This window comes from Paramisgurnus dabryanus, chromosome 15 (assembly GCF_030506205.2).
Source record: "Paramisgurnus dabryanus chromosome 15, PD_genome_1.1, whole genome shotgun sequence".
Taxonomy (NCBI): Eukaryota; Metazoa; Chordata; class Actinopteri; order Cypriniformes; family Cobitidae; genus Paramisgurnus; species Paramisgurnus dabryanus.
The window spans coordinates 5,340,855-5,353,484 of NC_133351.1; the positions used below are offsets into that span (position 1 = coordinate 5,340,855).

Consider the following 12,630-nt stretch of genomic DNA (forward strand, 5'->3'; position numbering starts at 1 on the left):
GCGCAGCTCAGCGTCGCGTCGCGCCTAGGAGAACTCCGAGGTATTGTAAACCGGAAGTGGACATTAAATAGCGCGAGCTTCGTCAGATAACGTCTACTTCAAAATGTAAAATATACGTTAGCAGCCAATGTTAATCATTAATGATGTGGGACAAATATGATGTTATTTAATGTTAAACTATGTGAGTGGCGCAACAGAGTCACAGCTGGGCGGCGCGGACAGGCGCCACCTGGCGGCGCCAGTGTGCATATACTCATAGAAAACAATGTGTTCAGTTGATTTAGAGCGGCGCGGCCGGTGTGCGATCCCCTTAAGTGTGTATTAGTACATGTTAACGATATGCAAAAGGTGCAACTCCAAAGTAAACGATGACGCCGAGTTCATCTCCAACGTAAATCTCTTTTCTTGGACTACAACAAACACACAGATTGTAGGCAACAGTTTACTTCCTGGCATTGGTGATGTAGACAAGACCGACATTATTATTATTCATCCTGCTTTACGGCGCATTCACACGGGGCGTAAGCGTTGATGCTTCCCATTCACTTTTAATGGGTGACGTCAAGTGTTGGCGAACTGAATTGTGGATCCGTCTGCGCCGCGTCACTGCCGTTGCTCGCGGCAGAAGTTTAACATTTCTCAACTTTTCAAGCGGCAACGCGTGCGTCAGCCAATCAGATCGCCTTATGCAAATAAGCCTAGTCAGAGCCAGCCAATTACGTTTATGGAAGAACGGAGCATGTGTAGCGGCCACTGTGATTGGCTGTTGGCCACGCTTCAGACAAGCCTTCCGTTAAGCGTTAAGGCTTACGCCCCGTGTGAATGTACCGTTACAGTCTCACAGCCTGTAAGTTAATTCCTTTTAGCATTGCATTGTGACTGAATCTTTTAAACATGGTAAGGAGCATCACATTTCCAGGTGCGTCAGAGGTATTCAGGCCAATCACAACGTACAGATTAGCTGGCCAATCAGGGACACAACGCTTTTCAGATCAATGAGTTTTGTACAAAATCAGTGCGTTTCAGGAAGAGAGTGAAATCTGGTGCTACAAAAATGTACGGTATGTGGAAAATAATGTGTTTTTTAACCATAAACTACTCGAACACATTGTAATATACCAAATACACAAAATAACGTTGTTTTTAGCAATGAAATAGGTGACGGTTTTAGTGGTCCAGCTCACATTTGAACTATTCCTTTAAATTCTTTTGTTCTAGTTGTTTTTTAATGCACAAGAGGTCACGTGACCCAATTCAATTACACAAGGCTTCCAAGTAGTCTGATTGGTCTTGCCATTCAAGGAAACCCCTGTTTATCTGATATTAATAATATAGTTTTACATCTTGCTAATGTGCTATTGTACAGGCAGAGACAAGTGAACTGTGTGTGCGCGCGTATGTGTGTGTAATCGTGCCTTCGATGCCATACAGACAGACGGACGTTTCCTCATCTTGTCCATCAGGTTCTGGTGTCATCTTTCTGCCATCTGGCACCGCCAGCCAGTCTGCCCATCCCACCACATCTCAATATCACACACACACACACACACACACACACACACACACACACACACACACACACACACACACACACACACACTTCTTAGATTTAACAACTCGGTCAACTGTTTGTGAGCACATCTTCAGCTCTATCTTATTTTAAATGCATCATGTCCGCAGAGGCGGCAGTTATGTTGACCAGGTCTGCTGTAATGTTTTGTGCATTGGTTGCCATTCTGTCATTTTTAAACGTGTTTCCTTTATCATATTAGTGAACTAGATTTGCATTACTAGGAACAGGGAAGTTTGAGTGTGTTTAAGGCAGCATACGATTTTTTTGAATGTGGATCAGGGTGGATCATTGAGACCGGCATGTGTGCATTAAACAGGGTCTTCCTATGGGACTAGAGACTAAAGTCTTGTAAAGTTACCATTAGATTAGGGGCTTGGAAGTAATCTTTCACATAATATCTCAGTCAATATTAAAGATATCAAGGTTAAGAATGTTCTTTACATGATTTAATGTTAAAAACAGTAAATTCCTTTAGCAGGGTTTTCAACACATAACAGCCTGGACACATTTTTATCAATGACTCATTCATTTTTTACAGTATGTGTTTAAAGCATCTGCAGTGCTTTCTGCAGAACCTGATCTCATTTTTGACTTTGTGTTCTTATCCTGTCGTTGGGTTCTGTTAGTGATGCACTGTGTGTCTGATTAAAATGCTGCGATGGTCCAAACTCTGCTCTCATCTCATCCAAGGAGGATTCCAAAAATAGAGCGCGCGTGCAGCGAGGCGAGGCCGGGAACGTGCGGCGGATGCACAAACAGCTTCGATCCTTTGTTTAATCTCTCTTTCTTTAATGCCCCTCTCTCAGCCTCCTCTTGGTCCTCTCAGGAGACAGCGGGAGGTGTGTGAAAGCTTCCCTGTTTGGTGGGGACACATCAATGTTTCATCTTTGCTCTGTGGCAGCATGTATTAATGATAACTTCAGTCGGAAATGGCTCAGAATAACATCACGTAAATGTTTCTGAAAACAAAAGCTTGGATGAGTTACGATATTTGATGGTTGTTGGGTTGATAACCATTGGGATTGGAAATTGACTAATTCAGCTTTGTTCTTTTTTAGTTTTTGGATTTCTTTGTAAAATGGCATGTGCATTAGGGACGGTCAACTCGACCGTTGAAAGAAATCTTTGAGGTCTGGTTAGTATCAGGGTCCCAATGGGGTCCTTGAAAGTATGTGAATCTGGGGGTAATAATTCAAGTCCCTGGAAAGTTTTTGAAAATATACATATGAAGATACAGGTCATTGAAAGTGCTTGAATCTATGTTATGCAAGAAGTTCTCTGGAAAAAAAGACCATATTATTCCCTGTGTAGTGTAGGATATTATCATAAAAATTCTAGACTTTTTAAGCACCCTTTAAATGCTTATATCTTCTGTATGCAAATGTTGATTCATACCAAAATGCTTTTTTGCATAGTTGTGTTTGACACATGAAAACGTCTCGGGTTACGTATGTAACTGTTGTTCCCTGAGAAGGGAACGAGACGCTGCGTCTCCCTTGCCATACTTCCTGCGTCCCTGTAACGCCGTCTTTGGCAATATTTCAGATAGCGATATACTTCCTGGTTCCCGCGTCACCCTGTCTTTGTCGTTAAGCCTCACCATTGGTTGAATTTGATATACAGATTCAGACGCACTTACCACTGGACGTGTCCCCAAAGTGTCACTGCAGTGACGCAGTGCGAGTTCCCTCGAAAGAGAACTGTAACAATGTATCTTTAAACTAAAGGTAACCTGATAAAACCTTGCACTTACTTAAAATATATATTTTTAACACACTGGTTATTACTTTTTGCATTTTGACCAGCTGTGATTTAACTAGTATCCTGACAGTGTGCTGAAGGTAAGTGTTGGACAGTTTGCATGATAAAACCCTTTATTTTTTTCCATTGGGTTGCGTTTCCATTATAAGTGTGTCAGCGGTCATTTTTAAACTTTTTAAAAGTAATTTTTTAAAGTTTGGCCTTTATCTGACAGACTGATGGTAGGGAGACAACAAGAATGTAGAAAGAGGGGTACGAGAACAGCAAAGGACCTCAAGCCAGGAATCAAATTCTGCACATCTGCATCACATGTCGGATTACTGCCACTACACTTTTGGCTTTAATGCAATTTTCAAAAGTTTTAAAAACGATTTTTTTACTTTTAGTTTTAAAATTTAAAAACCTTAATTCGATTATATTACACTTCATCCCGAACGAAGCTTGTTGGACTTCAACCCAGCCTAATTCCACAGGGCTTCCTTAAGAAAGATTAATCGGCTTGTTGTTTAGGAAATTCACCTGCTTGTCGATTTTAAAACGTTGTTTTGCGCATCTCTACTTGTGTTTCAGACACGCACAGAGAGAAGCCGGTTCATTACTGGCTACCTGACGCAGGTTAGTTTTACGCTTTCAAGGCCCAGCGGGCGTTTAGGGCAGATTCGTGCAGGGTTACAGAGGACACTAATACAAGTTGAATGAGGCTGCTGCTGTGGGCTGACTTGTTTATCTGTCTCCTGCTCCATCGTGAACTCGTATAATATTGATCAGCAGGAGAAGAGGACACAACATTGGGCAAAGTTTTGCCTTTGCGGGTAGAGTATGGAAGTAGGATGGCATCGGGACATGTCACCTATGCTGCTTTTCCATTGCATAGTACCCACCACGGTTTGGGTAAGATACTTTTGGGGGCTGTTCCACTGGGTGCAGTACGTAGTACCCGATACTTTGTTTAGTACCACCTTGGGGTCGAGGTTCCAAGCGAGCTGAGCTGATACTAAAACGTGACGTGAAAACACTGTGCTGTAGATCACTGATTGATCTGATAGACATGAAGGTTAGGCCCATTTAAAAATGACACGCATCACAAAATTCGTGTAAATTAAATAAATTACTTTCAAACTTTCAAACTAAAATGTCTTCCAAATATGTGGAAATAATAATGACCTAATGATGCTAAAATGTATGCAATAATCATCTAACCCTAAAGAAGAAAGTTGAGAACATAAAGAAGTTGCGCATAATAACAATCCTTCACGCTTGTAATGTGGACACAACACACCTGGCTTCCTCTGACAGCAAAACCTCCAAATCGAAAAAGCGATTGTTGATTGATAACAAATATGATAACGTCTGTAACATTTTTTCTGGACAAGTGCTGCATTGCGGGACGCCCTTATATGGAGCTGGTTTGGGCGTGGATTATGCAAATTACCTGGCGGAGCTTTGTTCTTCAGAACAAATTCACTAACATACGAATGAGTTTAAGAACAAATTTATGCTTGTACGCATGTGTTGTGAATTAAGCAGAAAGTTTTCATGAGAAGTTCAAATGTGCATTAATGTGAAAAATGTATGCAATTATTAGTGAACAAGACCCAGAGTTTGTGTGGAGTCCGATATTAAATGTGTACTCAGACCACCCAGAAAATTTGAACGATGAGAAAAACGACCAAGTAAATAAAGTTATCTTAGAAGAATAAGCAGGATTCTCTGCTCTCAAATGCTGGGGGCGTGTCTGCTGTGTGCGCGTTGAGACCACACCCACTCGCGGGGAATGCTGTTGAGGGTCTCAACTTTCAGATACCGCTACAACCTGAATGGATGCTTGCGATTGTGTTGGGGCGGAGCCATGCCTGGTGGCTCCAGTGCATCATCGAGCCACCGTTTTAGTCCCGCCCAAAAAGTCCTGAACACAGAAATGTGGAAAAACTTTTTTGCGGTATAACTCCACAATTCAGTACTACATAGTTCGCAGTCTTTGCAACGTCTTTCAGCAATGCATTTCTAATATTTATGATGTGTCTAGAAACAATTCTCTGATTTGACTTTACATGGACTTTATGAAACATTTTAAAAATGTTCCCTGTTGTAGCAGTTCATTTTAGTGACTCTTTTGGTGCAGAATTGACACAGTTCACCTCCGAGTCATTGACTGATCAAGCAAGGAGGGCAACTGGCTTCAATTTCAGTCACAGTGAGTTTTTTTCGAGTTCCTCTGCAGGAAAGAGACTGGTTCACCACAGTATCATGTGCACGTTTCTCAGGATTGTCATTTTTCAGCTTGGGTGATTGATAGCTCTGTTTCATAAAGATAAGTGTATAACTCTTATCTGAGTTGCTGTATGTTTTGTATGAATAGATAATGTCACTCAAATTGTGTTACTCGGTGAGATCCAGAGATACAATTTAGGACCAGATTTACTACCAGCTTGCACCAGCGCAAACCTTCACTTTGTCGTTAAATAATGACTGTCGATATTTACTAAAGACGCACAGTGGATAATTAGCGCTGAAAAGGTGTGGCCTAGTTATTTTTGCAACTGACCTTATTGCATATGCATTTCTAGGAGTTTCCCTTACAGACGCAAAATTTATTGGAGGAGATTATTTAAATTTACATTACTGGTATTTGTTCCATTATTTATTGCCAAAAAAGCATGTTTTAAATCATTTAGCGCTTGAAATGGCTGAAAATTTTGCTGATAGGAGAGGCGTTGCATAGATCAGAGAGCGCATGTTACAAGGCAGAAATTTTTTAAACACTTACCAGTTTATTTGGAATGCCAAAGGAACATATTTAAAAAAATATATTGTTTGCTAAGCCATGTTATTTTTAATTTGCTGGTGGAAATAAACAGAATCACTAGGAGAAGTCACTAGGAGATTACGAGGCATTTCAAAACTTTTTGTAAATCCTTAATCTGGGATTTCACACCCCAAATTTTCTGCTGCAATGTCCGTGGAGCTTAACTCAAGCCCTTCAGGCGTTGTAGATCACCCGCACCTCATCAGCTCTGCTTATTTGTGACCCTGAACTTATTTGGTTGGTCATTATGCAGATCAGTTGTTACGCCTGTGTTATTAAATTTGCACCTTTTTAGTAAATAACCCGCAGATATTACCACTCCCATCTGCGCTTTTTTTTGGAATTGCGCTCTTACACTAATTTGCCCAGTTTAGTACATTAGTTAGTATTTGAGACTAATAGTGTGTAGGGTTAGCCCTTTTCTCACATAGCCAGGCATTTGAGTGTTTTAAAGAGCAGCTATTGTCCGATTCACGATTTTACATTTCCTTTGGTGTGTAAGTATGTATTACAGTCCCTCCAGAAAAACACGATTAGGTGATCGCATGATTCAATGCATAATCAGCCAAAGTCGGTATATTTATGCGGTGGTCGCATTTTTTAAATGCGCTGCACTTTCGCCACATAAATAGCAGATTTCTGTTCGCAAAATATGCGGGGCTTGCATGATATCATAATCCTCGCATTTTCGTAGCAAAAAATCACATATATCTTTGCATAAAGTTGAAAATTTTTGCATTTACTTCACACATGCGCAGCAATGTCCCCTGTTGTTATGATGTGAATGTGTGTCAATGAAAAGCTGCAAAAGCTGCAAACAGATTTTGCAAGTTCACGCAGTTTTTGCAAGTACACGCAATTTCTTCGGATAAAATTGCATAAATATTCTGCATATTCCATTGCATTTTTTAAGAAAACATGCCGCAAGTTCAAGGACTTTTGCGCAACAATCACAAAAAAACTCTGCGTTTTTCTGGAAGGACTGGTATAATTACGTGGTAACAATATGCAAAAGGTACATACCCCAAAGTAAACCATGTAAATCTCTTTTCGTGGACTACAACAAACACACAGATTGTAGGCAACAGTTTAATTCCTGGGATTGGTGATGTAGACAAGACCGACATTATCATAATTCCTCCCGCTTGGACTCACAGCCTGTAAGTTAACTCCTGTCAGGATTGCATTATAACCAAATCTTTCAAACATGGTAACGAGCGTCACATTTCCGTCTGAGGTATTCAGGCCAATCACAACGTGCAGGTTAGCTGGCCAATCAGGGACACAGAGCTTTTCAAATCTTTGAACAAAATCAGAGCGTTTGTGGAAGGCAGGGATATCTGGAGCTACAAAAATGTACGGTATGTGGAAAATAATGTTGTTGTTTTTTACCATAAACCAAGCAAACACAGTGTATTATACCAAATATACAAAATAACATTGTTTTTTAGAAATGAAATAGGTGCACTTTAAAAGATTTTATGTCACAAACCTGGTAAATTGTGGAAAAGCCAGAGATGAGTGTTTTACTTAATGGCACCTACGGCATCCTGATATTTTGTGAAATCGTCTTTCTTGTTTTTTTACAATGCAGTTTGTTTATCTTCTAGAAAAGAAATGCATATGTTTTTAAAGTTAGCTTACATTAAAACCATTATATGAATCATTAGACACAAATAGTAAAAACAAAATAATTTTGTACCCCTGTATTGTAGTATGCAGGGTGAGAACCTCCTGCAAAAACTCAATCCTGTAGGAAACCGTCTCTGTTGAATTCTTATATACAGTAACTGTTTCCTAAACAAGAGAATTCTGGAAAATTCACTTTTCCTGTCACGCAGCCTGTGAAAGTTCTGCACAGAATTTCCTTTCGTACACCAGGGTCGGTTTGTCACGATCTGTTTGTCAGTTGTGTGACAGCGTTTTCCCGACTTTCACCGTGGCTCAGTGCAGGTTTGGAGAGCAGCAGTGCTGTTATGGCAGATGCTGGGCGAGAACGACGACCTGTTGCAATATCAGATGTAATCTGAATCCCTCCCTGTTCAGATTTGTGCTCTCAGTTGTATTCTGTGCATAAAACCTTCCTCGCTTTTAGAGGAGGTGATGATGCTGTCGATTCATGAAAGCGACTCTGAGCCTTGTCACCAATGGTGGGACGATCAGGAATGTCTAATGAATTAAACACTGTGAATATTTGGAGGCTTTGAAATTTTTGTTTTTCTCCATCACCCCTTTTACTTTTTTCTCAGACTCACTATCTTTAGCGTGTATGTGTGAGACACATTGGGGTCAATGTGCCATGAGGCTCGTGTTTTCGAATCTAATTTCTGTGAAAAAATGTTGTGCATAGACCTGACATTCATGGAGAATGTGGAAATATTATATGGCACTTTTAAATGAAATGATGCAATAAAACCTATTTTAGGATGGTTAATATATTTTGCATAATGACATTAATCTAGCACAGGGAACTTTTAATGCAAAATCCACTTTTACAAGGTGTTTGAACATAAGTGTTGGCAATGTGTGAACACATTACAACCACCCTACAATGAAAAAAAAACACCCACACCTTCTTTTATTCCCTATTAAGCCAAAGCAGCCTCTTTAGGCATGCAATTTTGATTCTCTTGTTAATGTGACATCACACTGATAAAGCCCCACCCACAGCCACTGACTGACAGTCCTGCATTACCATAGACCTCAGCGAGATGTACGCTGATGTCACTATCGTCTCAGACTGTATTCACAGGACTCATATCCGTTTTAACTGACTAACTTTAACAACAACTTTCTCTTTCACCGGACTTGTGCGAGTAAATGAGGTAAATGGGAAAAGCAGGCAGTGGACCAAACCACTGTGAAGCAAGGGAGGGCGGACTCATAATGTTTCTAAATTTAAAACACATTTTTTCTGTCCCGTTTGCATTTGTATTGTTTTACTTCTTATACAGTTATTTAAAGTATATATGTTTATATTATTAATAACACATATGGTTTTCCCCTCCAAACCCCCTGGGATTTCCGCCTATGCCTTCATGCATAACCACCCACTCTTTACTATGATGTTGTTTTATTATGTGTTGTACAGGTTTATGTGCCCTATGCGTGTGTGTATGTTTATAAAAGCTCTGCCGTATCTCTCTTTTAGAGATCTGAGCTTTTTATAGCTCGATTCCAAGCATGATTACATTGGTAGTGTTTTTACATCTTTCCATTATAAATACAATAATATAATTCCTCTGTAATGAGGAAGCTTGTGTTATGCGTTTAATGTCACTGTGGACCTTTTTCAACTAAGCTTCCTATTTGACTCAAATAAAAACAAGTGCGTATTGGGCAGAGTCATTTAATAGATTATAATGCTGTGTACTTTGTTCCTCGATTCTTCAGCTGATAAAACCATCAATCGGACAAAAACTCATGGGTTACTCATCACCTGTGACCATAAGCATACAGTATTGTTCGTAAAATCCTCAGCTTGGATTTGAAATGAAATATATTAGCTACACTTTTGTATGTTCGTTGTGTGTGGATCTTTTATTCGATATCTGAGACACACATTTCTCAGTTGGATTTGTCTTCTTGTTTCCCACAGATGGACTTCCCAGTAAAGAACAGCCACTGGAACTTCTGAAGTCATCTGGAGTCAACCACATTCCTGCTGGTAGGACTGAGTCTCTCTCGCTCTCTGTGTGTTTGTTTGTGGGCCGCAAAGCCACAGGTCAAAGTTCATTAAAGGGGTCGTTGAAAACGACAGTAAAGCTGAAACAATACATGACAGATTACAAAGTGCACCTCAGGTCTCCTGGTAATCCTTGAGTATAGATGGTGTGTTTTTCTGACGTGGAAAATCTTGAAAAACACTTAAATCTCATGAGAATACGTTTGTATTTTTACATAAACTGTGGCTGCACACATTTAATTACGTTTGCATACACCAAAAAGTACAATATCAACGTAAATTATTTAACTTTACCGATTTACAAATGTATACATATTTCTATTGCTATTGATTCTTCTTATATTTAATTGTCACATGAATGTAATGTTTTCATCTATTAATGGGATAGTTCACCCAAAAATGTAAATTCTCATGTTGTTACAAACCTGTATTAATTTCTTAGTTCTTATGAACACAAAGGAAACTATTTTGAGGATTGTTTGTAACATAGACTGTAAAAAAGATGGACGATGCCCATCGCTCTCTTCCATTGGTGAAAAATGAAGCCGCCAGTGTCCCAATATGGCGCTGACATCTTGGGCCTTGAGTTTGCGCAGTAGCGATTTCGGGACCAGTCCTGTGCGGTAGTGAGCAAGAAGTAAAGCCGCGAAATCAAGGCCCCGCCCTCGCTCTCACAGAATGTGCATATCACAGCTGTCAATCATGACGTCACACCACCGTTTTTATAGCATTAGATAACTAACTAAAAACAAACTTATTTAAAAAAAAAAACACTTGAATTTACTTCAGCTTTATAAAAACTACAGTAAATGACAGAAACCTATTTCGGAAAAAAAGAAAATTGAAGTGTAATTAAATTGTTTAGTTGGTCTTAAGTCCCATTGAATAACATGGGGGAGGCGGGTTTATGAACTATACTGGGACTAGTCACTGGGGGGCGATTGAGATGTTTTGGCTTACTTTTCAGGGCTTGTGTGGCACGCTTGGTTTGTAACGAAACCATTAATGAGCCCATTTGCTTCCATAGTATTATTATTCTTTCTTTGTGTTTATCAAAAAAAAATAAAAAATGTATACAGGTTTGTAACAATAGTAGAGCGAGTAATTGATGACAGAATTTTTATTTTTGGGTGTACTATCCCTTTAATATTTTATTGTAGTCTTGAAAGTGTTTTTTTTTTTAACAAATATATCAAAAATAATGCATAATGCATTTTCATTGCTAAAATGTATAGATGATCAATTTTCTCAATTCATCTGTCATTGGGACGTTTGGCCAAAGGATTAGTGTTGAACCCTGCATATCTGTCTGTGGATGTGTGTGCACCCTCTCTATGTAAACTGGAATAGCAGTGGATTGCTGGTTAGCCACAGACACCTCAGTTCGGCCGATGTGGTTACCCTCTGCTCGTGCTTAAAGAGACGGCCTGTGGCATCTGTGTACAGACACAGGCCAGAAAACCACCCACAGGACGCCTGCAGTTTTAGGAGTCTAGTATTACGTTGGCGCTATAAACGTATTTAATGCAGGTCATTCAAGACCTTCTGTGTTCACAGATCATTTATCTGATTTCTGTAGGATTTGTCCGGTTGTGCTTTTATGAACAGTGTTGCTGGACGTGAAGGTTTTCAGTTTGTGATCTGGGCTCTGACAATACATTTATTTTATTATTTATATAAAAAAGGAAATGAAAAAAGGAGGAAGAAGGGAGAACGGAAGAAGAGTCAAAGAGAGGAAGAAATTAAAAAAACAGGGAAAAAGAAGTGTAATGGAAAGTAAGTAGAAAATAAAGCAAGCAAGGAAGCAATCGAAGTAAGAGAAAGGGAAAAATAAGAAAGGAATTGAAGATGAGAGAATTTTTTTTTTATATATTCTGTTGATAGACTAAGCCTGAAGTTTAGGCTCGTCCTAGACTGGGTTCAGCTTGGGTTTAGGCTGTGTCAAAACTGGGTCTGAGGAGCAGGAAGCAGATGGTGCTGAAATCTTCAGCCAAAGGTCTCTCTCTCTCTCTCTCTCTCTCTAGCTGGGTCTCCATTACTCTTCAAATTGACAATGCAAATTGAAAATATGGCCAATGGAAACACGTTAATTTTGCAAAAACTCCCATATATCGCAAAAAAAGTTGTTTTGTCAGGCAATTCGAAAGTGGTGTATTTCGCAAATCAACAATGAAAACAGTTTTTTCCACTTCTAGGTAACCTGATGTAAGTAAGTCACACAATCATTATTTGAAGATGACGTGATATGTACTAAGACCTACCAGAAACACCTCAACACATGTCTGCTCCAAAGTATAAGGGGCTTTCCTTGCCAATACCATATGTTGCACATCATTGGTTATTGGAAACACTGTAATTTCCCAATAGTTTTTTGTCGACATTTAGATAATAATGCTAAAGTTTTGTGCAAATCTGCAATTGCAACGCAGCTTTTCTCTCGCTCACTTAAATGAGTATTGATTTAAAACATACTCTTTGAGCAGGGACTGATGTAAAGTTTTACTAAGTCTTTAAAGCTTTCCCCGCGTTAACTCGTCAATTAAGAGAAAGCGCTTCCCTGCCAATGACGAGTATTTCCGGCAATCAATAATACCACTATTATCCACCAGGTGGCGCTCTTCCGCAACTTATAAAACCCGAAAGTGTCGCCCTAGGGCAAACAGCTGTATGTCCATGTGTGTTTTGAGGATTGCTCTGAATCTGATCTCTATCAAAAGTCCTTCCCAAAAATTAAATTATCTCAGCGTTTGTTTAAAATGTGGTGTTTTTTAAGAAATCTACCCTTATTTGAAAGGTTATAAAAAG

At 39.4% G+C, this 12,630-nt stretch overlaps 1 protein-coding gene across 3 annotated transcripts in view; it reads left to right on the forward strand.

Moving 5' to 3' along the window:
* hdac4 (histone deacetylase 4) overlaps positions 1-12,630 on the forward strand; it is a 256,174-nt gene that overhangs the window by 82,882 nt on the left and 160,662 nt on the right. For all 3 annotated transcript variants that reach the window (XM_065252263.1, XM_065252266.2, XM_065252265.2), the window contains one exon: positions 9,739-9,807. In XM_065252263.1, coding sequence (XP_065108335.1) covers positions 9,739-9,807 — 69 coding nt within the window. The remainder of the gene's footprint in view (positions 1-9,738; positions 9,808-12,630) is intronic.